The 27,932-nt window shown below is 45.2% G+C and overlaps 1 protein-coding gene across 2 annotated transcripts; it reads left to right on the forward strand.

Annotated features, from left to right (window-relative positions):
- Positions 1 to 7,292: 7,292 nt before the first annotated feature.
- Positions 7,293 to 26,761, forward strand: PPIL1 (peptidylprolyl isomerase like 1). 2 transcript variants are annotated; one of them, XM_032862350.1, is made up of 5 exons: positions 7,293 to 7,590; positions 8,549 to 8,633; positions 10,153 to 10,307; positions 24,922 to 24,990; positions 25,545 to 26,761. In XM_032862350.1, exons 3-5 carry the CDS (start codon positions 10,154 to 10,156, stop codon positions 25,763 to 25,765), a joined length of 444 nt encoding a protein of 147 aa, XP_032718241.1. In that variant the 5' UTR covers positions 7,293 to 7,590; positions 8,549 to 8,633; position 10,153; the 3' UTR covers positions 25,766 to 26,761. The 2 variants fall into 2 exon arrangements, with proteins under 2 accessions (XP_032718241.1, XP_032718240.1); XM_032862349.1 differs by lacking the exon at positions 8,549 to 8,633.
- Positions 26,762 to 27,932: the final 1,171 nt, after the last annotated feature.

Here is a 27,932-nt window from a genome sequence, read left to right on the forward strand (position 1 = left end):
TCGGGCTCCTCCCGCCTCGGGGACAGCAACGGCCCAGCGAGGAGGGTAAGCCGACAACTTCCCGCTTCCGGGCACGCAACCCGGAAGCAACTCCCGCGCCACCCGCGAGGCCGCGCGGCCTAAGGCAGCTCCTTCTTCACGCCCCGCGCTTCCGTCAGAAACAGAACCAGTGACGTTGCCGCGCGCGCGAACTCCCGCGATATCTGGAGAGCACTGGTCCCTGCTCCCCCTGGCGTCAGGTTCTTGCCGTGCGGGTCTTTTCATTGCATGCCAGGGTCTGTCCTGTGAGTGCGCTCAACTGGGGCTTCGCAGCTGCGCTGATCCCGTTCAACAAGCTTTTATTGAGGCCCCTACTAAGTGCCGAGCAGCGTGTTAGGCATTAAGGGGCGGGAGTGGGAGGGTTAGGTAATGGGGAGCAAGTCCTTAAAGCCTCCGGGAGCTCTTCGTTTAAAATAAAGACAAGCAATCACTCAAATTAACACACATTTAGTCCACTCCTGAATATTTATTGACGCTTACTCTGCCAGACATTACCAAGCCCTTTGTACTCGTGAAACCAATTCAACTACTCTATCATATAAATAGTTTCTGTACGGGCCAAGGTCAGGCCACCACAGGATGGGGGAATTTAGCATTATGATTATTTTGAACCAAAAGCAATTAGAATCCAGCACTTTTAGGAAAAGCTCTCCACTTCCCCCGTCAACTGCCTGCCTGTAGCTAGAAGATAGCTATTAACGCAGATTCCTCTCGATCCCAGAACCCTGGGATCATGACCTGAGCCGAAGGCAGAGGCTTTAACCCACTGAGCCACTCAGGTGCCCCACAACTTTTGTTTTTCAATCATCTCCTCTCCCCTTCCTGCTAATAGAAGGGAGCCTTTCTCTTCTTTGTATCCACAGATCCTTGCCCCTCTCCTTAGCTCAGGTTGTCTCCTATAAGCCTTATGTTGGCTGTCTTTGGAGTGTGTGTGTGTGTGTGTGTGTGTGCGCGCGCGCGCGCGCGCCCTGCATATATGAAACTAAATTTGATTTTCCTCTGTTAATATGTTGCAGGTCAATTTGATTCTTTGTCCAGCTGGAAGAACCTTGAAGTGCAAAGTAAATTCTTCCTTCCTGATGCCCAACAACATTTATCTCATACCAACCAAGGTGAGGTTTATGGAAAGGTTAATTTGCTCAAGATTACACAAAGGGTGGTGTGGTCACAATTTGAACCCAGGTTTCTTATTTTGCCCTGTCTTTAGTGCCAAGATCCTAAATGCTTTCTATTAGAGATCTGCAATCAAAATGCTACTGAGTCCAGACTGTAAGGACCTATTTAACCAGAGACTTCCATTAAGGTTAAACAACCACCTTGTTTATCCCTTAAACTGTCCCTGTTCCCCTTCCCCCAGGGGACTGACTTAAAAACAAGTCCCGGGAACCAGCTCCAGGTAACAAAGCCCAAATACAAGGGTGAGTCAGGCCAGGTGGAGACATCCGATCAGTGGGGAGAGGCATAGTCTCCCTAGTTACCAAGGAATATGGGCCCCGCCCTTTGGGCACCTTTTGGGTGCCAATTCTGACCAAGGTGATAGGCTGATTCAAATGTCTACTAGGGTAAATTGTAATTCAGTTGGTCATCTAGCATCTCTGTGGAGTTTCCTGTGTGTGTTACAATCTCATTGGCCACCTGTGCATGGCCAGGCCCGACCGCATGGCCTTTGCCCTTAAAAGCTAGTCTGTGAAACAGAGAAGGGTTGCTCTTCTCTGTAAGAGGCGCGGCCCTGGCCGGTCAGTATGATTCTTGATGCTTGGCGTGAAATAAAGCTTTGCTTAATCTTCACTTTATATCAGTCTCACTCCTTTAATCATGGACCCATTTTGGGGGGCATAACAAGACTAATAAAGCTAACTATAAAGGCAGTGTGATACTGATGCAGGGATAGGGAAACTAATTAAGCAGAACAGAGAGACCAAAATGAGAACCACGCATCTATAGACACTTGCTTTATGACAGAGAGGTACAACAGAGGAGTGAGGAAAGGATAATGCTTTCAATAAATAGTTCTGATAAATAAATAAATAGCTTTTGGTCAGTTGGATATCCATATAGGAAAAAATGAAACTTGACTCCAATCTCATACCACACACCAACATAAGTTCTATGTGCATTATAGCTCTACATGAGAAAAGCAAAACAAGAAAACTTTAGAGCAGCTCTGTCCAATACCATGGCCATACAAGTGACTACTGAGTACTTAAATGTGGCTAGTCAGAATTGAGATGTTCTGTAAGAGATAAGACACAGTGGACCACATGAAATTTACAGAAACCACCTCTGATCACTGAAAGACACAACTGAGAAAATGAAAAAGATAACCTATAGAATGAAAGAAACCAACAAAGAGCTTGTGTCCAGGATACATAAAGAACTACCAATAAGAAAAAAGACAACTGGACAGCCAAATAGAAGAATGAGCAGAAGATCTGAACACAAAAAGATAATACCACAAAAGAGGACACCTAAATGGCAAATACACATGTAAAAAAAAGTGTTCAACTTCACTAATCATTAGTTGTTACAGAAATGACTATGAGATCTTATACACGTTCCAAAATTGCTTCAACGGAAATGACTAGCAACACTGGGTGTTGATGAGGAAGTGGAGCAAAGCAAGTTACACACTGCTGGTAGGGATGTAAATTGCTATAGCCATTTAGGAAAACAGTCTGGTTAACTGTTAATTACAATATACATATAACTTATGGCCCAGCAATTCTACTACGTATATACTCCAAAAAATTCACGTACAGTGCACCAAGACACATACAAAAATATTTATAGCAGCACCGTTTGTCATAGACACAATCTGGAAATATTCCAAATGCCCATTAAAAATAGAATGTATAGGGGCACCTAAGTAGCTCAGTCAGTTGAGTATACGACTCTTGATCTCAGCTCAGGTCTTGATCTCAGGGTCATGAGTTCAAGCCCTGCACTGGGCTCCATGCCGGACATGGAGCCTACTTAAAAAAAAAAAAAAGGAATGAAATGTGTAAGGCATGTAGTATATTCATGCAACAGAATACTACACAGCCACTGTATACAACATGGTAATATCTTGCAAAAATGATAAGCAAAAGAAGACAGACACACAAAAAATACTTCATGAATTCATTTATGTAAATTTCAAAAACAGAGAAAAATAATCTATGGACTTAGAAAGTGGTTACCTTCGTCGGGGAAGGGGTACTGATTGGTAGGGGGAGCTTCCCTGGAGTTGGAAACATTTCTTGATTTAGTGGTGGGTTTACTTCATAATAATTAATTGAACTGTTACACACAGGATCTGTCCACTTTTCTGAATGTATCCAGAATTTAAATTTTTACTTAAAATACTCTGGGGTGTCTGGGTGGCTCAGGTGCTTAAGCATCTGTCCTCACAGCTCAGGTCATGATCTCAGGATCCTACGATGGAGCCCCACATCAGGCTCCTTGCTCAGCTGGGAGTCTGCTGGCTCCCCCTCCCTCTGCTCCTTCCCACCACTCATGCTCTCTCTTTCTCTCAAATAAATAAAATCTTTCTTTAAAGATTTTATTTATATATTTGACAGAGAGAGACACAACAAGAGAGGGAACACAAGTAGGAGAGTGGGAGAGTGGGAGAGGGAGAAGCAGGCTCCCCGCAGAGCGGGGAGCCCGACGTGGGGCTCAATCCCAGACCCTAGGATCATGACCTGAGCCAAAAGAAGACATTTAATGACTGAGCCACCCAGGCACCCCATCAAATAAATAAAATCTTAAAAATACTCTGGGGAGCCCACTGGCTCAAGAAAGCCCATTTTTTCCTGGCCCCTCCTGCCAGTCTCCATACCACAGCCTGAGTGACAACTTTCAATGTACAAAATCTGATTTTGCCACTTCACATGTCCCTATGGCCTCAGAATCAAGTTCTAAGATCCTCTATGATTCCCTCACACTCAGCTCCAGGATGACCCAAGAAAAACTCTCTGACTTCCCAAGCTCTTTATAAAGTTTCAGATCTGCAAAGAGAACTCTCCTGGCTTCTGGCCAACTCTACCATTTTCCAGATCTCAGCTCAGTTTATCACTCGCAGAAAAATCTCTGACTAGGCAAAGCCAGCTCTGGAACAACCAGAGGTCAGGAAGTACCATGTGCTTCTTTATTATAACTCTCATTCCACTCCCTTGTAGCTGTATTTGTCTCTCGTAGGATGTGAGTTCCTTTGGGGCCGCACAATGTCTGTGACCCACCTTTATTTTCCTCAGTGCCTAGTGGCTGGTAGGTGCTCCAGGAAAAGATTTAGGGAGAAAGTGATCTTGGAAGTGGCTGTAAGGATTCAGACATTGGAGGCTGAGAATGGACATTTCAGGCATTAAGACATGGGAGTAAGAAGATTCAGAGGAGGGAAGACAAGACATCTGGAGAACCTAGAATGTTAATCTGAGTGAGGCCAAGGCTACTTATAGAAGAAGTAGGGTCCTGAGATAGAGCCCCACATCGGGCTCTCTGCTCTGCAGGGAGCCTGCTTCCTCCTCTCTCTCTGCCTGCCTCTCTGCCTACTTGTGATCTCTGTCTGTCAAATAAATAAATAAAATCTTAAAAAAAAAAAAAGAAACAATGTTTAAAGATCAGCTTGGCACAGCCAGGAAGAACTTGATGCTTTGATCTGTGGGTGGTGGGGAACCACTGAAGGTTTTTGAGCAGGGTTGTGACATGATCAGTGTTTTATTATGGCCATATAAATCTGAAAGGTGCACAGGATTAAAAACCAAGATGGGAGAAAGTCTACTTAGAGACAGGAAGGGGAGAGAGGTTTCCTGAAGGACTTGGGACAAAGGCACGGGTGAGGTTTGGGAAGCTTTGCAAGGAAAGGAATGGCCTGAGCAAAGGCTTTGAAGTGGGAATGCCCCTGGCACTTTTAAGACATGGATGAAATAAGGGACGCCTGGGTGGTATAATTGGTTAAGACATGGATGAAATGGCAGGAAATCAGGCTGGGGAAGCCATTGAGGGGCCAGTGACCAAGGGCCTTCAAGCCCAGGCCAAGTGATTTGGGACTTTATTTTAATAGGCATAGGGAAGCCATTTAACATTTTGTGGCAAAGAAGTGACGTACTATAACTTGGGAGGAAAGCTTTGGCTGCTGCTGTGTGTGCTTAGGATGGGTTAGGGGGGAAAAGCCAAAAGGCAGGGAATCCTACAAGGGGGCTTCTAAAATAATCCTGATGTTAAAGGTCTGAAACATCAGTGGGAATAGGAAGGAAGGGATATACTTTGGGTTATCTTGGGAAAAAAGAATTGATAGGTCTTGATGATGTATCCTTTATAGGGAGGAGAAAGAGGATGATCTTCAGTTCTCTAGCCCAAAAAGTAATGTTTCTGTAGAAGTTTATAATTTTGTTTTTAATAAAGCACATTTCTTCAGAAGACACACAAAGCTTAACAGACTAGATGAGGTACATATAAGCTACTCTGAGTAATTTCATGTGGACTACTGGTTATAACTCAGAAAAGAAATCTTTGTCAGTTCTTCCCTATAGTCATCCAATGTTCTCTTGGGGACAAAAAAGCCAACAAATACTGAGTCTCTTGAGGAAGGGGTTTGGAATGAGACAGCGAGACACTGACCTCTTCTTGTGTATAATCCTAGTGCATTCTCACTGTGCCCTAAGCCTTGCAAAATATATAGTAAGGAACTATACAAGGCCCAGAGAAAGGCAACTCAAATAACAGAGGACAGAACAGACGAATGATGATCACTTTTCTGTCCAGCTCAAGAGTCACAAAGAGATCATGAACACAAGACTGCAGAAGGTGTAAAATTTATTACACCATACATTACCCAGCACTCATCAGTTTAAAATGTCACTTTCTGCCCATTATTCATTTGACAAACCTGAACACCCTATTCTTAGTACTCTGCGAGAAGGGGACAGAGATGGAGGGGGCCCGGCTTGCTCACTGTCCAATTTAATCTTTACGACATTGTATATATCCTTATTCCTACCTGACAACGAAGGGAGCTAGGGTTGAACTGTGGTTAAACACAGGGGCTCACAGCTGTAGTACTTTGAGCAAGTTACTTAAGCTTTGTAAGATTCAGTTTCCTTAAAGGAAAAAGAGAATAGTAATATCTACCTCGTAAGATTTTGAAGTGTTGTCAAAAGTTCAGAAATAGCAGAAGGAAAACCACTGCACCACTGAAATAGTAATTAGAAAAGTTCATCATGCACAAAAAGTTTGCAAACTGGAACCACTCAAACTGAACATGGGATGAGAGGTTCAGAGGTATATTATCATGAAGTACTTCATATGGTGAGAGGAGGCAGTGGCTTTTTACTCTTCAGATCGGTTATAATATTAGAGTTTCCCTAGTGATGGGGATGAGTTACAAGAAGTTATTTCACATCCATTTTGAGAACATTTTAAGTTTCCTTTTTGATTTCCAGAGGCTTTAACAAGAAGTGGTCCAAGATAAGTTTTGCTTACTTTACAGAACAAGCTAAATTAAGATTTGCTTATATGACTAAACTAGTTTGCCTGCTCAGGAGATTTTCAAGTCTGGTCGCCATTTGTGTTTTATTTTAACCATGTGAAAGTACACACGAGTGCTTAACTCGATGCCTGACATAAAGTAAGAATTAATTGGCTAACATCATTATTACCCAGTGTGCAAAGCATCTAAAACATATGATTACTTACCCCATTTCCTTCTCGTCCTTCCTCCAAACCTCGCAGGACCTCTACTTTGCCTCTCTTTAGTCCTGAGCAACCCCTCCCAACAACCTTCTACCCCATCTATCCCAGCCAGTCACTCTGAGCCCTGCTTTAGCCCTCATCCTTTTGATCTTCGTTCTCCTGTCTCTTTTTCCTCCTCATTTTTTCCCTGGCGCTTCCCCTTCCACTCTCCCTGACTCTTTGGAAGCTGGAGGCTCGGGTTTGCTGTATGGCTATGGACAAATGAGCAAGTCATCTCACCGCTGGGTCTCAGTTTTCACAACTGAACAATGGGAACAATATTATCTTCTTTACAGGACTGCTTTGTGGAGTAGATAAGAGTAAAGTGTAGTGTTACGCAAATTGTACAGCGCCTTAAAAATGTCAGAGACTAGCAACTCATTCCCATCCCCTTTCAGGACCTTGCCCTTTTGTGGAACTAGGAAATCATTCCAATTGAAAGTTAGGGTATTAACTCTAATCGGAGTGCAGATTTGCTGGTGTTCCCGCCTTCTACGCCTAAACGAACCAATCAGAGCGTCCGGAGAGTGTCGCGGTCTCTTCAACCTAGAGACCACCTCTACGATGGAGCTTGCACTTTTCTCCGTCCTTGCCGTCAGCTTCTTCTCGCCTCGCATCCCAGCTTCCGGCTCTTGGAAGGGGGATCCTTCTTCATCCTTGTCTCAGCCCCCCAAATGTTGGCATCGCAAAGGTTGAACGACGGAGACCGGAAGTGTGCGCAGCAGCGGAGGGTCCCCCGGAACCAACACCGGAAGTAGCTTTGCTGCAAGATTCCGTCGGCTGCGCTATGGCGGCGATCCCCCCAGACTCCTGGCAGCCTCCCAACGTATACTTGGAGACCAGGTGAGAGGGGTCGGACCTCTGGGGCTCGGCTGGCTGAGGCAACGCGGAGCCCGGGCTTTGCCGCGGGGCTGTGTTCCCCGTGCGCTCCCCCGAGAGCACGGCCTCCTGGTGGGGAAGCGTGCAGGGACGGCCGTGGGGGCCGCCTGAGGGCTGAATGGGGACCGCCACCGCCCGCGTCCGAGCTCCGCACCGGCTCGCTCTGAAACCTCAGCGACAGATGCCTGGTTGTCCTCCTTCCACCCCCTGGTTCGTTCATCCCTTCTTTCGACAAGCGTGTGTTGAGTCTACAACGAGGCGACGTCGGGACTGGAATCAGGATATAGCTGCAGGAGACACGCCGCCTTGCATTTAGGACCTTGCAGTGTAGTGAAAGGGGCAGATCTGTAACTACTAACGTAGTAAATAGTTCAGCAGGATAAACAAATTACTAGGAAGGCATAGGAAGAAGCACATTTCCCCACTGTCAAAGAGCGGTATCATTGAGCACCAGCCCTCTAGTCCCCGTCCCCTGACGTACAGCATCTCACTGATTTTAATCCACTTAGCAACTCAAATCATGCAGGTGTTATTCCACCTTCTCTCCCATTTTAGCAGGGGAAACGACAGAATTCACGAGTTAAATGATTTGACCAAACCCGTATATCTAGTAAGTAGGGGAACCTCATTTGGAGCCTGGTCTGTCTGCCTCACTTGCTCCATTCTTTAGCCCCACTGATTCCATTGCCTCTTTGGAGATAGTCCTATGTTTCGGAAGTAGGACAAATAACCTTAAGTAACTTCTTACTGCTACAGCAATATCAGATTAGTCGTAGTCTGACATTCAAGGTGGGTTTTTTTTCTCATCTGGCCTTTGCCTAGCTCTCTAGCTACATCTTCTGCCATCCCCACACCAGTAGCCTAGGTCCAGGCCCTAGTTCTCTGTCTACTTTCTGCTTTTGGCCATGCTGTTTTCCCGCAGAACACGGTTCTCGGGTGCTGCTTTTGCTCTCTGGTCATCTTCCCCACCGTGTATTGCAAAATTCTACTTCTTCAGGCCTCAACTTGTAAGTAATTTCTGAATTCACCTGTTAACATTTTTAAGTTACAAAATAAATTGAAATTTAAATCCAAGCAGTGTAGAAGTGTGTAGAATAAATGAAATCCACCTCTTCCTGTAGAAATAGTTAATAGTTCTTTGGATGACCTACATCTTTCTCTGTGAATGTATAAACATTTTTTTTTATGTTCTGTTTCTTAAAAACTGGATCGTGATCATGCTGTATATATGTTTCCTATAATTTGCTTTCCTTTCACTCGTTAATATGGCTTCCCACATTATTGCTATTTTGTATTTTAGTCATTTCCTCTTTGAGAGGCACTTCAATTGCCTCTTGTTTTTGTTATGATAAATACTGGATAAATAAAGACCCTTGCACATACTGGATCCTTAGGCACATCTGTAGGTTTTGCTATAGAATACTTTGAAGTTGAAATTGCTGCCAACAGGTATGCAGATTTCAAAGTTGTGTAGGTATTTCCTGATTGCCATTCCCAAAAGTTACTCCCTGTATTTAAAAAAATTTGCACCAGAATATAAGCTCTATGAGGGCAAAAGCACCTAGAACTTGTACAGAGTAGGTGTTAATCCCTGTTGAATTTTAGTAGTGTGAAGGATGAATTGCTGGTAGAAAGGGTTTTAGAAAGCTATGTTCTAGCACATTTTATATATGTGTGTGTGTGTGTATACACACAGACACACACACACACACACACATTTACAGAGTGCTTATACTGTGCTTGGCACTGGCTATGCAGGCTATCCAGAGTTCCCTCAATTTTCACATTCTTGGAGCTTAAAATCTAGGTGAATGATGGAGTGGAGGGGAAGGCACCTGTCTAAAGTCTTTTACTTTTTCCTTTTCCCTGGCTGTACTTCATGGGGAAAAGTGCTCATCCCATTTGGTAGGTTAGAGATTTGAAATAATCAGGTTTTTCATTTGTTGCACCCCCTCCTAAGTACACACACAAACTGTACTTTTTTTTTCCGCATTAAAATTTTTACAAATAGGTAATATATTTACATGTTTCAAAAATACAAAAGTTTAAAAGAAGATACTTATTGAAAACCTTCCTGTTTCCCATTACCCAGTTTCTACCTTGACACAGAAACTCATGCATGTATAAATAAGTATAAATTCCTGATATGTTAATGTCCTCCTTAAAAAAAATTACAAATTAAGTGTAATTATTTTCCCCCTAATTTAAGAATTGGTTATATTGGTTTCCCACGATCACAGATTTTTCTAATATATAAAGCTAGTTTGAGTTTTTTTTAGTTGTCCATAATTATTTTGTTTAAAAGAAGTACCAGAACCTCCCGTGTGTTTCACTCAAAGAAGATATCTTTATGTTATTTACATTGTGATTGTGATGTTTTCCTTTGCCCAGCATGAAATCCAATGTGTATTACAATTTCATGACTTAATATAAGCTTGAAAATAGAGAGTCCTGGATCAGTCCCATAACATTACTGTTGCTGTGACCTTGTCCTGACTGGAGCTCTACTTTCCTCTCCCCCTGCAGCATGGGGATCATTGTGCTGGAGTTGTACTGGAAGCATGCTCCAAAGACCTGTAAGAATTTTGCTGAGTTGGCACGTCGAGGTTACTACAATGGCACGAAGTTCCACAGGATCATCAAAGACTTCATGATCCAGGGAGGTGACCCAACAGGAACAGGTATAATTAAGCCAACCTTGGCTGAATTCAGCAAAATAGGGAAGGCTGAGAGAGGAGCACGTGCAGAGGGGAAAAATCAAGAATTTGGTTTTAGTTTTGGATACATTACATTTGAAATACTTGTCAGATCTTCAGGTAGAGATGTTGAATAAGTAAGGGGATACGAGTGTGGAGTTCATGGAAAGGTCTGGGATGGAGGTCCAAATCTGGGAGTTACTGTCACTTAGATGGGATTTATTAGTGAAATCAGTGGATGCTAACGTTAGTTTCAAGGCCCCTTGCTTCTCAGTCTGCATCTTCTCTCCGCTGATGCCTTCTCCTGCTTTTTTGCCTTTAGGTAAATTTGATACTCTCTGTGGCAGTCTTTTTTCTTGTTCTTCTTCTTCTATGTCATTGTCACTTGTTCTCTGTCTATCCTTTATGACCAGAGGCATTCAGTTTCTTTAATGTATATGGACATGTGTAAAAAGTACAGTGTAGGGGCACCTGGGTGGCTCAGTTGGTAGACTTTTTTTTTTTTTAAGATTTTATTTATTTATTTATTTGACAGAGAGAGAGAGATCACAAGTAGGCAAAGAGGCATGCAGAGAGAGGGGGAAGCAGGCTCCCCACTGAGCAGAGTCCAATGCAGGACTGGATCCCATACCCTGAGATCATGACCTGAGCTGAAGGCAGAGGCTTAACCCACTGAGCCACCCAGGCGCCCCTCAGTAGACTCTTGATTTCGGCTCAGGTCATGATCTCTGGGTGGTAAAATTGAGCCCCATGCAAGCTGTGTATTCTGAGTGGAGTCTGCTTGAGATTCTCTGTCCCTCTGCCCCTCTCCCTGGTTGATCACTCTCTCTCAATATAAATAAGTAAAATCTTTTTTGAAAATACATATATATAGGAAACTACAAAAAAGAACACTCATAAATATACTTCCTAAAGATTTCTAACCACTATTAGTGATTGATTATTCCGCAACATTCCCACTTCTTTTTTTTTTCTTTTTTTAAGATTTTATTTATTTATTTGAGAGAGAGCAAGCAAGAGAGAGAGTATGAGCAGGGGGAGGGGCAGAGTAAGAGGGAGAAGCATACATCCCGCTGAGCAGAGAGCCGGATGCAGGACTTCATGTGGGCCTCCATCCCAGGACCCTGGAGTCATGACCTGAGCTGAAGGCAGACACTTAACCAACTGAGACACCCAGGTGCCCTAACATTCCGACTTCTTAGAAACAATTAGTGTTAACTCTTGGTGGCCATTATTCTAGACATTTTTCTTTTCAGATACCTAGTCAAAAGGATGGATGGATAACTAGCTAAACAGAAATAATTTCAAGAGAATAGGCTATGTCATGCATGCTTTTTATGTATATAATCAAAAAGTTGGTTTTCTGCTATGAAGGATGGAGCAATTAGTACTTAAATTTCTACTCATTCTTGTTGTTTAGGAAAAACTCCGTTTTGTCTGCCTTCTGTGTTGGGAGAAACCTAGTTCTTCCCTTTTGTGTTTTTCTCTTACATGTCTCCTTTACTACTCACACAGATCACTTCACTTCTGACACTTCTGGTCACCAGATGCATGGAGGTTTGCCCTCCAACAAGCAGTTCTGTGACACCAAGTGAGTCTTACTATTTAGCTCAGTTCCAACACCATCTAACCGGAGATAGCATCAGATCCCACAGGTTAAGGCCCAGTCCCACAAGACTGCCCCCTGCTCCCTACCCCACTTCAGTCTCAAGCCTAGGTTATCAGATGTTCCAATAACCAGCCCCCTCCTTGGGTTCAATTAATTGCCAGAGCAGCTCACAGAACTCGTGGAAACTTGTTTACCAGTTTATTAAAGGATATGGTAAAGGATACAGATGAACAACCAGATGAAGAGATGAATAAGGTGAGATCTGGGAGGGTCCTGTGGGCAGGAGCTTTTGTCCCTATAGAATTTGGGTGTGTCATCTTCCTGGAAGGGCTGTGTTTGCCCACCTGCAAGCTCTCTGAACCTGGTACTCTTGGGATTTTGCGGCGGCAGCTTCTTGTAGCTGTGACCGATCATTACCTCCATTTCCAGCTCCTCTCCCCTCTCTGGAGAAGCAGAGGGTAGTGGGGATTGAAAATTCCAAGCTTCTAATCGTGGCTTGGTCTTTCTGGTGACCAGGCCCCACCCAGGAGCCATTGGTCTTTCTGGTGACCAGTCCTCACCCAGCGGCCATTCAGGAGTCTACCTGCCTCATTGGAACAAAAAATGCGTTTCGTGCCCTTATCCCTCAGGAATTCAAAAGGGTTTTAGAAGCCCTGTTTCAGGGATAGGTCAAAGACTAAATGTGAGAACCACAGATATTCCTAGTGTTCTTATCACTTAGGAAATGACAAGAGTTTTAGGAGCTCCTTGCCGTGAACCAGGGACAGGCATATAGATCCATATAGATATATCCATATATCTTGTATTACCTCACACTCTCCCTTGCTCTCGGTTTTTGTCATTACTATTTTTCCTTGTCAGAGTACATTTTCCACCCTGTGCTTGATTCCCTCAGCTGCAGTACGGGTCCTGCATTTCTGAGGTTTCGGTGCCCAACATTAGGCTTTTCCGTTCCCAGGTGCTGGAGGGTAGAATTTCCTGATGAGTGGTTTGTATTGCAAGGGCTGCGGGATGTTACATTTGGTAACTCAGTCTGGTTTGACAATTTGAAAAAGACCATGACTGGGTCTGCCGTTCTTGGGCCACACTCATCCCCTCAGATTGTTTTCAGCAGTTCTGCTCCGTTGCCTTCTGGTTCTAAGCGTGGCTTTGGAGAATACTGAGGCCAGAGTAACTCCTTCCTTCAGCTCAGGGAAAATGTTTTGATTTGTGTTTTTGAGTATTTTTTCTGTTACTTGCTCTGATGTTGTATTTCAGGAAACCAATTATTCTCTGTTTCATGACCTCTGCCTTCCCTGACTATTACATTTCTTCTGAGGGTGTGAGATGATGCTTTTTTATTTTTTCCCCCCGCATCCACTGAATTAGTGTCAGACCTTTACTCTGTGCCTTATTCAACTTTTAGTCACGTCTGTTCTGTTCTTTACTGCTCTGTGGGATTGATTAGCTCCTGTTGCTGTCGTTGGGCTCTCACTGTTTCCGTAGCTCTGCAGTCTTTTCACCTTGATCTGTTGATTTATTATCTTGTCTTTGAGCTCTTGTTTTATTGGATTCTTCTTTCGTTTGATAAGATTTTACTTATTTGAGAGAGAGAGACAGAGCACAAGAAAGAAGAGTGGGGTGGGGGTGGGCAGAGCGAGTAGGGCAGAAGCAGAGGGAGAAGCAGGCTCCCCACTGAGCAGTGAGCCCAATGCAGGGCTCGATCTCAGGACCCTGAGATCAGGACCTGAGCCGAAGGCAGACATTTAATCCACAGAGCCACTCAGGCACCGCTGGATTCTTATTTCTGTTGAAGCATCTCTAGTTTTGAGACAACTGCAGAGAAGCCCTTTGTGGACTCTCTTTTCTCCCAGACTGAGTTCCTGAGGTGTGTGTTTTGTTTTGTTTTGTTTTTTACTTACACGTTTTCTTTTTCTCCTTCCATTTGTTGTAATATGTTTGCATAGTTTCTGTGCCATCTCTTTTCATCTTATCTGTGCTTAATGTCGGCACTGATGCTGTCTGTACTTTTTATCTGCTCAGATACAGTATAAGTGGATTCTCTCTGTCCTTGTCCCCAGCTTTGTTGGGGCGGGGTGGGGAAGACAGTTATCTTCCGCGTTCCAGATGCTAGGTTGCTTTCTTTCCATTTTATTCCAGCCTGATGAGGTGGGGAGGAGAGCTAAGGCCGAACGCACCTTGTGGGAGGGCTAGCTTCTGGTTTTCCCAGCCTCCATTAAAGTCCTGTCCCTGGGTCTCCTCCACCAACCAGTGGTATCCCTCTCCCCAAACCTGGGACTCTGGGTGGTCCCTTGAGAATAGCTGTGGTGGAGGAGAAAGATCCTACTACCCTTTTTCATTCATAGCTGGGTCTCTGTAACCAGACAGATTAATGAGAGAAAAGCATACAAATCTGTTTGCTGTTAAGTTTTTTTTTCTTTTTAAAGATTTTGTTTATTTGCAAGAGAGAGCCAGAGGGAGAGAGCACGCGGGTGTGCACAGGCATTTGCACACAAGCAGCAGGGAGGGGCAGAAGGGGAGGGAGAAGCAGACTCCCCGCTGAGCAAGGAGCCTGAGGCTGGGCTCCATCCCAGGACATTAGGACCTGAGCCAAAGACAGACGCTGAACCAACTGAGCCACCCAGGTGCCCCTGTTTGCTGTAAGTTTTGATGACACTGTGGCCTTGATAAAAGAAATGAAGACCCAAAGAAGTAGCTGTACCTGAGTGTTTTTGTGCTAGGTTTGACGAAGAGTAGAAATTTGTGGGAAAATGTGATAGGATGAAGGGAGTCTAAAAAAATAAACTGAGGGAAGCAGCAAGGCCTGTTCTTTCAGATTCCTCCAGGGGTCCTTCTGTCTTAGAGATGAGATATTCTCTTCCCCCAGGTATAGGGACAGCCCCTCTCACATGAGGGTCTTAGGACCTACTTCCGGGGAAGGTCGGAATGTCCTTCTTGTACCTGATGTTTCTCAGATTCCTTCAACTTGACAGTCAGTATGCCAAAGCACTATATCTGGGGGTAGTTTGACCTGAACCCCATCATGGCCCAGGGCTCCCCCATGCCCCACAAGTTGCCTGGTGCTGGTAGCCTGCCATGTTGCTCCTGAGCCCTGGTAGTATGCACAGGCTTCTGCCCTCAGGGACTGCTCTAATTTTTCCAGCCTCGCCAGCCCATCCACCCTCCTGCTGGCTTCTCAGCATCGGAGGGTGTTTGTAAGAATCCTCTGGGTTACTCTCCTTCTTTCCTGATTGCCACTTTTAGGGAGTGCGGGCAGAAGAAACTCTCATTTCTTTCCTTGGTGGCTCTTTTCAGGATGTTTGTAATAAGTTTGTTTCCTTTTTATTTGGTTGATGCTGGTGAATTTGGGGCTTGGAAACAAATGGAATTTTGTGTGTTTGTGTCATCAGGTATTGGGGAGGCAGGGGCTAAGCCTACCTCATTTCACCTTTTTTTTTTTTTTAAAGATTTCTTTACTTATTTTAGAGAGGGAGAGAGAGCGCACAGGGGATGGGAGGGAGAGGGGCAGAGAGAGAGAGGGAGGGTAGCAGACCCCACACTGAGCACAGAGCCCAGGGGGCTGGATCCCAGGACCCTGAGATCATGATTGGAGCAGACGCTTAACCAACTGAGCCTCCTAGGTGGCCCTTCACTCCACTTCTTTATCTGAAAGTGTCCTGTAAACACTTTGATGTATTTCTTTCCTGTCTTCTTTCTCTCCCTTGTCATGAGATAAAATTTTAATTCATAACACCGGTAAGCTGAGAGAGTCCATGATGAGGGTACAAGAATTGGAAGTGACTTCCAATGTGAGTTGCTCATGGCAGAGCTCCCCTATATTTCTATAATCGGTTTGTAATCCTTCATAATGTCACATTTCCATGAGGCAATTTTTTTTTTAAGATTTTGTTTATTCATTTGACAGAGACACAGCGAGAGGGAACACGAGCAGGGGGAGTAGCAGAGGGAGAGGGAGAAGTAGGCTCCCCACGGAGTAGGGAGTCTGATTCAGGGCTCAATCCCAGGACCCTGGGATCACGACCCAAGCCGAAGGCAGACGCTTCACGACTGAGTCACCCAGGCGCCCCACCATGATGCAGATTTAATGAGATTGAATCAGTCAAAAGATTTCCAAGTAATTGCATCCAGCCTCAAGTATAATGAATGATGGAGCTAGCGGGTCTGCTGTAGAAGGCAAACAAGAGTTAGGCCCTCCTGGGTCACTGATGTGAACCACTCACTGATTAGGTGACACGTTTTTTGCTAAACATCTCAGATGAGCAGCATGAGGCATCCTGGGCTCATCAGCAAGCCAGTGTACTATTTCTGTCCCCACCTGTCCCTCTGTCTGGCTACTCTGCAGCCGTTCTTTCCACAGTTTTTTCATTTATGCGTTTGCCAGGGGTTTTCTCAATTCGAATACCTTTGACTGCCTGCTGGATTTTATTTATTTATTTATTTTAAATATTTTATTTATTTATTTGACAGACAGATCACAAGTAGGCAGAGAGGCAGGCAAAGAGAGAGAGAGGAAACAGGCTCCCTGCTGAGCTGAGAGCCTGATGCGGGGCTCAATCCCAGGACCCTGAGACCATGACCTGAGCCAAAGGCAGAGGCTTAACCCACTGAGCCACCCAGGTGCCCCTGCTTGCTGGATTTTAAACCATTTTCCCACTTTTAAATTTCTCTACTTATAAGAATTGTACGCCGGCTTTTTCCTTAGCTGTCCGAATATCTTTTTATGTGCTTCTACTGACTTCTTCGCTTTCTCTCCCTGTATGATGTGGCAGCCTGTCAAGCCCTTCCTTTGGCTTTTCGTGTTCTGTGCTTTGGCTCTCAATGCTCCCCCGCTGGTGTGGTTGTGGTGATTAATCACGTGCTGATTATGTCGTGCATTGCCCTCCCTCTGATTTCACGTTTCCTCTTGGTAGCCCTGGGAACACCTGAGATTGAACGAGGTGAAAAGCAAGCTCATTGTTAATTTTATTCATTTGATGACTATTTGCTAAGAGTCCGCTGGGTATCCTATGCTATTCTAAGTCCCATGAAGAAACTTAAGCGTTAGAAGCCAAGGCATTCTCTTTTCCTTGTAGTGTTCCCTTCTCTGCCAGGAAGACAAGATAGTTCTTACAAGAAACAACTTGAAAGTAATAATATGCTATGCAAATTTATGGCGGCACGCTCTGGGTCATGCATATAACAGAGATTGGACTAATTCATCAAAAGAGAAAAAGTACAGTAGAGTGGGATTGGCATGGAATGGAGGCATAGTGTGAGGTGAGCCTTGAAGGAAATGTGGAATTTTTCTTTTTCAAAAAATTTTTAATAGATTTTATTTATTTCAGAGAGAAAGAGAGTGAGTGAGAGAGCTTGAGAGGGGAGAGGGTCAGAGGGAGAAGCAGACTCCCCACTGAGCAGAGGGAGCCTGATGTGGGACTCGATCCCAGGACTCCAGGATCATGACCTGAGCCGAAGGCAGTTGTCCAACCAACTGAGGCACCCAGGAAATGTAGAACTTTAACTCTTGGGGGACAGGGAAAGGGCATTTTAGATTTAGGAAGAAAGAATACAGAGCAGAGGCACAAGTGATGGGGAGGCCTGTTGAGGGTGAAGGAGAGCCCAGTACTCCACATGTTGTGTCTCACGTGCTAGACTGGCTCTGTGACATCATCTAGCCACCTCTTCATGTCCAGGACAAATGTGTATGATGCAATTTCTAAGGTTCCTGAACTGCATTAAGAAACAGTTAAGGTGCAACTGGGGACAAAGTGCAGAGAGTAATTAGCATGGTGCCTAAGCTCAGACCAGTTCATGGAGACACCCAGACAAGAGTTCAGATTTGATCTAACATCATTCTGGAACTGCTTTGGGTTCCAGAGTTTCTTGAGTCTGGCATAAGAAAAATATGTGGGGAAATGTAACTCAGCAGTGGTGTATGGCAAGGTCCCATAGCATGGGGTGAACAGCCTGGGTTGCAGAGCCCGGTGGGCTCGGGCTTGACTCCGAACTTCACAGGAACACTTATTAAATGTAGACATAACGTAAATCACTGAGCCTTCTGAGCTATAAATGCAGAGTGCGGTTTAGTTGTATGCACCTCATGAAGATGTTGTGAGCCGTGAATGTAAAATGGCCGCTACAGGCTCGACACAAAATAGGAGCTTAAAAAGATGCCCTTTATTATTTATTTTCGTTGTTAACTTATTTCATAAATGTCTTTTGGACTCCTGCCATATTCCAGGCATTGTTCTAAGAGCTGGGGAGAGAAAACAGTAAATAAGACAGCCCCTGTGAAGCTCACGTTCTGGCGGGAGAGACAATGAACGACTAAGTACATGATATCACTATCAGGTCATGACACGTGATATGGAAGAAATACTGTGTAAGCAGGGATTCTCAGCCTTGGCACTATTGATGTTTTGGGCTGGATAATTCTTAGCTGTAGAGGGCTGTCTGTGCATTGTAGGATGTATAGCTGTATCCCTGACCTTACCATGCTGGATGCCAGTAGAGCCCCTCTGTGTGACAACTAAAAATGTCTCCGCACATGTTCGTAAGGGACAAAGTCACCCTGAGTTGAGAATCCCTGGGATAGAGAGTGAGAGAGGTGCTATTTTGGATAGTGCGATTAGGGAAGACCTCTCTGATAAGATGGCATTTGAGCAGAGCTCTGAATAAAGTGAAGTAGTGATCCTGAGAGTGTCAGGGGCAAGGACACTCCAGGGGGAACAGCAGTTAGAGGCCTTAGAGCAGAGTGTGCTTGGCAAGAAGCAGCAACAGACCAGGGGTGCCTGGGTGGCTCCGTTGTTAAGTGTCAGCCTTCAGCTCGGGTCATGATCCCAGAGTCCTGGAATCGAGACCCACATTGGGCTCTCTGCTCAGCGAGAGGCCTCCTTCTCTCTCTCCACTGCCCACTGCTTGTGTTCCCTCTCTCACTGTCTCTCTCTGTCAAGTAAATAAATAAAATCTTTTAAAAAAGAAAGAAAGAGCATAGACCAGTGTGGCTAGAGCAGGTGAATGAGGGGAAGAGTGGTAAGAGATGCCTTTGGAGGGTAGCAGAGCACCAGGTCTTGGAGTCTCATACATTGTCATGAAGACTTTGGATATTGTACTAATTGTGATGAAATGTCACTGGAGGATTTTGAGCAGAGGATTGCTCTGATGAGGCTTGTTCTAAAAGAATCCTCCTGGCTTCCACGTGGAGAATCAACTGGCGTGGAAAGGAGGAGACAAGCCTGGAAGCAAGGAGATCAATTGAGAGATTTCATTGTTGTCAAAGCCACAGCTTTTTGTATTTGGACTAGGGTGATAGTGTTTTCTGTTGGTTTTGGTCCTCTGGGAAGCAGAATGCGAAGACAGAGCTAGACATTCAGGACATTGGTTGGGGTAACACTGTGAAAGTTAAAGGGGCAAGGGAGCAGGTTTAGAAGGGGAGGTCTTCAGACATCAATGCAGGTCTAATTTATGCAAGAAAGGGGGCAGAAGAGAAGGAGCCGGTAGAGAATAGGGAGAGCCACCAGTAAGGCGGGATCTCAAGAGGGGTGACATCAGCTGTCAGATGCTGCTCGTGGAGCAGGCAAGGTGGGGCCCGAGGATTGACCATTGAATTTAATGACATGGCAGTCACTGATGGCTTTGACAAGAGCCAGGTCATGGGGCGCTGAGGGCAAAAGTCTGAACGGAGAGCGAACGTTGAGAGGCAGGAGAGGAAGCCAAGACACTAAGTGCTGGCAGCTTTTTTTGAGTTTTTCTGTGAAGGGATGCAGAGACATAGGGGGATGGATATTTGGAGATGGAGCTTTATGTTTATTTTTTAAGACAGGAAATATTAATACCACTTTTTTTTTTTTAATGCTGATAGGAATGATCCACTAGAAAGAAAACTTGATACAGGACTGGGAGGAATTACAGTTGCAGAGTTCCTTAAAGGTGAATGGGATTGGTGTGAGACATGGTGATGGGTTGGCTGGATGAACAGCAAATTCATACAATGTATCAATAAGGGAGGAAGGATGGTAAATGGGTGGACGGGTAGGAAGGGAAGTGGATTTGGTGGTGAGAGGCCTCTGCCTTTGCGTCAGTAAGATAAGAAGCAGAGTTACACTCAAAGAGCCGGGAGAGCGAGGGAGTGGTGGAAGTTTGCCGACGGAGGAACTGCAGCAAACCCAGGCAGGCCAGCCCCCAGGGTGAACTGTTCCTCTCTATCTGCAGTTCCCTCTCCCAGAAGATGCCTAGGTTATCTGAGTGCACAGAAGTCCCCATAGTGTAAAACATGAAGCAAACGCAGTATTATCAGTGATGATGAGCTCCGTTTAACTGTCTCCTAACAAGCCTGTGAGACAGAGGCACTACCGCTATTCCCATTTTTCAGATAAGGAAACTGAGGCTTGGAGAGGGTCGGAATCTTGCTTAAGGTTACACAGCCAGTAAATAATGGAGTTGGAAGAGAAATCTGGATCTCTTTGGCCCCACGGGCAAGTGAGGAAGAGAGTACTCTTAAGAACTACAAAGCCTCTTGGTAGCATCATTTTCTGTGGTAGATCTGGTATCTGGCATTTGCCCTGGTAAACCCAACAGCAGCTCCACCAATTAGTTTCCCCCTCTGAAGACTCTGTACTAATAGATTCTATCAGTTTGAGATGCTTTTGGCTACAAGTAACACAACTGCACAGCAAGGGCTTAAAGGAAGAGAGCTTTTGTTTTTTCCTCACATAACAAATGTCTGAAGGTAAGTAGTTTCAGGCATTGGTTCAGCTGCCCAGCAGAGTTGTCAGGGACCCAGGTTTGCTCTGTCTTTCCATTCCACCATTGTGAATGTGTTGCCTTTGATCTCAAACTTGTCTTATGGTTGCAAGATGGCTGCTGCTGCTCCTGACATCACCTCTGCTTTCAAAGAAGCAAGATGGGGAAAGAGCTACAGGTGAAAGACAACAGGAGTGTGTTTGTCCCTTTTTATCAGGAAAGCTGTAGCTTTCCCAGAAACTACTGAGCAGGCTTCTCTTTGTTTCCGTAGGTTGGAGCTGGGTCATCTGACCACTCTTAGGTGCAAAAGGAACTGGTTAGTACCTGCCTCCCTTGTCTGTGAAGTTGAGGCAGGCCATGGAGAAGGTGTTAGAAATCCTCAGAGGACAGCTCATCTGCTGTTAGATGCTCTCTTGCCAGAAGAGAGATTTTTGATTGGTTTGATTAATGGCCTTCTGGTGTTGGGTGCCTCAGGCAGAGCTTTCACCTAGGCCTCCTAGTGGGTCATTGGCCCACCCGTGACCACTTTGGGGCTAGATATTAATCCGTGGTCCCATCAGCTGTGGCATGGGACCAGTGGGGATAAGTAGCACCAAGTGTGGTAATCTTTGTGTGAGAGACCACTGTGCATGGCTTAGGGGCCACTCCAGTTCATTGTGAGAGGTTTCCACAGGTAGTGAGCAGGAAGAAGAGACCTCAGAGGAGTCCGGGGGATAAGAGAAATTTTTTTTTAGAGCAGAAGCACTACAGATCATAAAAAGATAAACGAATTTCAAATGCAAAAAATTCTGTGCATCAGAAGACCCTAAAAAGAGTGAAAAAAAATCCACTGGGAAGAAAGTATTTGCAAAAGCATTCACTGACCAAGGATTAGTATCCAGAATACGAATCCTAATAATATACCAATTTTGTATGTGTGAGTGTGTGTGTGTATTTGTACATACATACATATATATGTGTATGTATATGTGTGTGTGTGTGTGTGTGTATATATAAAAATGTCAAACCACTTGGTAGATAAGTGGCTGTTCCCAGAGATTGAAAGGTAAATAGTCAGTAAACATGAAATTCTGCACACTTTCAAGGACGTGCAGGTTAAAACACAAGCATCTGATACCTCTTAGGCTGACGAATATTAGAAAGTGTGGCTGGAGGACCTAGAGCAGTAAGAGTGAACAGTGTGGATAGGCCACTTCTGGTAAGATATTCGAGGACATGTCATAATGGGGAACTGTTCAAGCTGTGACCCCGCCTGTCCACCATGAGGCGTAGCCCCTGAGTGCCTGCATGTGCGTCTGGGAGACAGTACGAGTGTGGTTACTGCAGCATGGTTCATAACAGCAAAAACACCCTGAAAGGATCCTGAATATCCATCGGCGTAGAGAAGACTGGTGTTAACAGTCGTGTAGTGGAATGAATACTAGAGAGAGCTGCTCAGAGCCAAATGCGTAAACATCACTTAGAGCAGTGAACACAGAAAAGCTCATTGCAGAAGAACACATTAAGTCTAATAGCATTTGTATAACCCTAAAACCATGCAGAGCAACAATACATTTGTTTAGGGACACATACATAGGTGGTAGAAGGGAGAATGCATGGAGGTGACAGACTCTTGGTCACCGCAGTGGTTCCCCAAGGCCAAGATGTGATTCTTTGAGGCCGTTGTTAGCTGTGGGGATCGGGGGAGCACAGAGTTCAGGGGCTACGGACATGGGCTCTGGGACTGGATTTGCTACACTGTTCCCTGAGGGGAAGGTGCCGTTGTTCATCATGTTCTTGTCTCCTTCGTAGGTCTGAAACACTAAGTACAGAGACTAAGTGTCAAAAACAAGGGACAGAAGAATAAAAGAACTTCCAGGGCACAGAGTTCAGAAACCCGATCAGTGCCTAGTTCCTGTCATACCCGCACCATACGAGGCACATGGTGAAATTTTGATGGCGTAGCCTCCAGATGGTCGGCTTTGTATGTGTTCGTTGGCATCTGCACAGCCCTCTCCACACAGTCAAACTCTTAGATCGCTGCGGCCCCGCTCCCATCTCTTCCCTATTCCACGCACGCAGAGGAGTGTTTTGATTACAAGTGTTTGTCTTTCTGACATTCTAGTGCAGACCCTACTGACTTGAATTAGGTTATGAAACCATAACATACTATGTAGAAATGGTGCTGTAGAGACCCCTGAACTGGTTGCAGCTGGTCCGACTCTTCCTAGCGAGTACAGAGGGACCTCTGGGCCCTTCTTCCCATCGCCTGTTGACTGCAAACCCCCGGCTTCATCTGCGACTCCTGACTGGCCCATCCCTTAGCCCTCTTGTTCACAGGGCCGTTTATTTGATGGCTTTGAGTACCCAGAGGGCAGGGACCCTGTGCTTTCATCCCGGTGGCCCCCAGCTTACAGGGATCACATTTCCAAGGCTCAGCCCCCAGTGGACAGCCCACTCCTGAACTTCACCCTCCACTTGCTCACTCAAGCCCCAGGCTTAGGGCTTGAACACAGTTGGCCCCCTCAGCTTTCTCTTTCATCTTCAGCCCTGGCACTCTCACTCACCACCCCTTCTGCCCCCAGTCTCCGGCAGGAACTCCATAGTCAGAGAGCATGTGCTGGTCACCTAATTGCTATTTAGAAGTATGCTAGCAGGTTGGAATTTGGGGAATGAATTTTTACAAAGTTCGGTAGTTGGGTACTTTTCCAGAAGCGTAGGTAGCTGGGCTAGGCGGGAGATTTCACCCCTAATTCCTCTTTGCATGAGAAGTGTTTTCTTCCAACTGAGCCATCCAGGCACCTCTTAGAAGTGTTTTCTTCCAGGGGCCCCTGGGTGGCTCAGTCAACCAGTTAAGTCTGTCTTTGTCTCAGGTTGTGATCCCAGGGTCAATCTTTTAAAAAAAAAAAAAAAAAAAGGACAAAGTGTTTTCTTCCAGAATCTGGGGCTATGACAGGCTGTCTTTGGTGGAACATCCTAAAAGGTAATGCAAGGATTTTCACTGGGAGGGCCTGGGAGAGAAGGGGGACGTGGTGCTTTTCACATCCTACTTTCACAGAAGGCTGTAGAAGGAGGAGCTCCCTGTGGCCAGGCTGTTTGCAAGCAGAGAACGCTGATAAACGCAGTGTTCATTTTGTTCCAGGCTGTTTTGTCATCTTGGAGAAACCAAAGTAGTTCAACCAGTCATATTTATTTTACTAAATAATTGACTAAGAGTTGTCTCCTGTTAGGACATTTTTTTCCACTGGGAAAACCGTATTTGTTATATCATTTTGCGCTGAGAACAGAACCTGGGTGCACAGCACCACACTCTTATGGACATAATATAAATAGCATGTGGTGGCGATGTTGCCAGCAAATCATTCCAAATGCCATGTTTCCTCACGGTATCCTTGTGATGTACCACCTCTCCTCTCAATAGACTCCACCTACTGTAATAGGATTCCTCTTTGCCACTTGCCACTGGCCACCGTCTCTCTTCTCCTTAAGCTGGATATCATTGACCAAAATGAATGTTATTTTCCTTCATTGACATCAAGGACAGCAAATAGGTTTTAATTCTTGTGCCATCTCTAATCCATTAAAAATGGCTGCCTGGAGTTCCAAGTTGGTGGGATACAGATGGAAGCTCAGCGGTGAGGAATGCTGATTGATGAACAGTGTCTGTGATGGACACATAGTTAAGTCCTGGGGCAACCCTGTCTAAAATACCCCTAAAAAGGGGGCACCTGGGTGGCTCAGTCGTTAAGCGTCTGCCTTTAGCTCAGGAAGGTCGTGATCCTAGGGTCCTGGGATCGAGCCCCACATTGGGCTCCTTGTTCAGCAGGAAGCCTGCTTCTCCCTCTCCCATTCCCCCTGCTTGTGTTCCCTCTCACTGTGTCTCTCTCTGTCAAATAAATAGAATCTTTTTAAAAAAATTAATTAATTAATTTAATATTCCTTAAAAAGTTAAAAATTCGGAAATCTATCAATACATCCACTTAAAAATGGTAGTTGTCTATAGATGGTTAGATTCTATGGAACTTTAATGTTCTATGCTTTCTGCATGTTTGACAGTGAATACGTATTACTCTAATACCCAGGAGAAGACATTCTTGGTGTTATTTTGAAAGGAAACCTCTTACCCGAACGAAACCAGGAGTTCGAATATGGCGTGCCAGTGCTGGACTCCGCCTCTGGGCTCTGTAGTTGCAGCATATGCTTCGCAGGGGGACTAGGCATGCTCACTGCTTCTTGCTGAGAGGGAGTCCATGGGACTGACGGATGGTCTCTCATCTTCTAATCTGGCAGGTCGAGGTGGTGCATCTATCTATGGCAAGCAGTTTGAGGATGAACTTCACCCAGACTTGAAATTCACGGGTAAGTATGTAATCTGGCTGTGCTGGGTGGGGGGAAGGGGGAGTGGATTTGAAAAGCTCACTCTTGGCTGTGATTCTGGGGTCATGCCTGACACCGTGGCAGGGTGCCACAGAGCTGCCCAGCTGTGGCGCCACAAAGAGCCCTGGTGGGTTCGAGAGAGTGACACCTCTCTCTCCTGCGTAATTCACAGTGCTGGTCCGAATGTTCTAGACTCTGTCGAATGTTGTTGCTCTTACAAACTATAGGATAAGCGAAAGCTTCCTCAAAGAAGCCGGAGACCTTGCTGGGTTTTTGCAGGGCATCGGGGACATGGTCCAGCGGTTAGTGGGGATCATCATGGATAGAGAAGCTGGGGAGTAGGCCAAGACTAGGAAGGTGCAGTTGTTGGGGTAGGGTGGTGACAGGCCGTTGGGTAAAGGCAGGGCCTGCCCTCGGGGGAAGAGTGTTCGGGTCCCGTGGTTAATGGTGGAGGCCAGAATAAAGTCTGGGATGGTGGGACATGCGCCCGGCTAGAGCTCTGAGGGTTATTCTTACTTTCTTTCTTTACCCACCAGGGGCTGGAATTCTCGCCATGGCCAATGCAGGGCCAGACACCAACGGCAGCCAGTTTTTCGTGACGCTTGCCCCTACCCAGTGGCTTGATGGCAAGCACACCATTTTTGGCCGCGTCTGCCAAGGTATAGGAATGGTGAATCGAGTAGGAATGGTGGAAACAAACTCCCAGGACCGCCCTGTGGATGATGTGAAGATTGTTAAGGCATACCCTTCTGGGTAGGCTTGCTGCTCTCGAGGGCACGCCTGGATCTTCCGGGATGGCCCCAGTGAACCAGCTTCTGGATGACCTAGAGTGACATGTACTTAAACTTCATTTTGGCCTTGCGAATCACAGAGCTAAGGAGACCTGGGGTCTTGGGTGAGTTAGAGCTGGAAGTATATTTTAAGAGGATGCTTTTCTCTTTCCCCAGTGCCTGGGTTTGACAGAGGGTTTGCAGAAATGCTCATAAGTGATCACTTACAGTGAACCTCTCATTGCAAATGAGCATATACTGCTCCTCCTCGCGCGTGTCTTTGCTGATGCACTTGGAACAAGAGGAAGCCGACTCTGTCATTCCATAGTGCCGAACCAAACTTCTTCCTGCAGGGATTTCTATTCTGGCCTACACCGCAGGCTTTGGTGGCTGACAGCCACAAAATTCAAAACCAAGTAGTGTCTATCAGCCTTCTTAACTCTGTGCGCACCCTATTTCAGTCTCCTACATTTGTTCTTCCGGGAATGTATGCATCTCTATATATATTTTCCCTCTCAAAACCAGAACGTCAACACTGCTGTTTCTGACACTGAGACATCCCACGCAAAGCCACATTGAATTTTTGCCAAATGAAAAATGCATCCAACAATCAAGTTTCTAAGAAGGTGTCAAGTGGGGAATGATAATGTGTAATAATCAAGAAAGGAATTTATTAAAAGGCAGCAGAAACATTGACCATTTTTTCCCCAGGAAGGAGTAGAAATCTGTAGCGAGCTTAAGGACAGACTATGAATTCTCCTTAAAAAGCAGTATTGTCATAAAGCGGAGGCCCCACTGAAGATTTTTTAACCTAAGACTAGAGAAACTAGATAAGAGATTTTTTTTATGTTAACTTTTTTAAGTCTTTCTGATTTTTTTTTTTTTTTTTTTTTTTTTACGAGTGGGGAGAGTGGTAAGAGAAAGGAAGTGAATGTCTATGGAATACATAGAAACTTCCCAAATAAAATGCCATTGATGGTTGACATTGCTGTTGTGGTCTGATTTTAAATACTGTATGAAGCTTTAACAGTCATCTTAACCTGTAAACCATCTGAAGTAGTGTTGTGGGGCTCAGCTTCAAGACTCCAATTTTGGGCTTGTGCATCTCCAGTGGACTTCTATTCAAGAGTAGGTCTGACTTTAAAAAAACAGTGCTAGGGGCATCTGGGTGGCCCAATCGGTTAGGCTCCTGCCTTCAGCTCAGGTCATGATCTCAGGGTCCTGGGATCAAGCCCCATGTTGGGTTCCTCGTTCAGCAGGGAGCCTGCTTTTCCCTCTGCCCCTCCCCCTGCTCGTGTATGCTCTTGCTCTTCTCTCTCTCTTTCCCTCACAGATACATAATTTTTTTTTAATTTAAAAAATAAAAAATAAAAAGGCAATACCAAAGACAGAATCTAAGTGATAGCGGTTGGCGGTTCTGAGAGAGGGAGAAGCAGCCATACAGGAGCCAGCCGGATATGCTAAGAGACCTAAAGCATCTCTTGAACTTGCAGGAAATCTTACCTTCCTGTGGTTGCAGAACCAGAGGCAGTATGTACTGTGCCTTCCTTAATTGATACCTCCTTGACTGAAGAGAGGATTGTAGCTTTAATGTTCTTATTTATCAGTCCATAAATCTGGGAAATGATGATTGACTGTATGGAATGGCCAAAAAGTTCTATTCTCCAAGCTTTTCCCAGGTTCAGCCTCTCTTTCCATCCTTCTCTTACTTTTCTCTCAACAACAAAAAACAAACCCAACAACAAACTATGTAAATGACTTTTATAACTTTTCAGTGGTGGTGTTGGTCACAGTACTGTTCTAGACTCTGGGGAAATAGAAACTTCTTTTTGCCTGGACTGGGTAGACAAAACTGGATCCACCTCTAGAAAAGAATAAGATACCCATCCACTTATCTCCCAGAGTCATAATCCTAAAAATGCCCATTTTCACCCAGGTCTTGGGGGTGGTGGAAATGTACTGTTATTACTTGGAGAAGGAAAAGAAGGACCTGAGTACATTACTCTTGGTGTACTTGACCTCACGCAGGAATTGCTGGGGGAGCCTGCAAGGAAGCAGATTGGGATTCAGCATCTGGCCAAAGATTCTGAGTTTCTCTCCAGCGCCCAAGAGATGGTGGCTCCTGATCCAGACACCACACTTTGAGTAGTGAGA

The sequence above is a fragment of the Lontra canadensis genome, unplaced genomic scaffold (assembly GCF_010015895.1).
Source record: "Lontra canadensis isolate GAN:19392208 unplaced genomic scaffold, GSC_riverotter_1.0 scaffold23, whole genome shotgun sequence".
NCBI lineage: Eukaryota > Metazoa > Chordata > Mammalia > Carnivora > Mustelidae > Lontra > Lontra canadensis.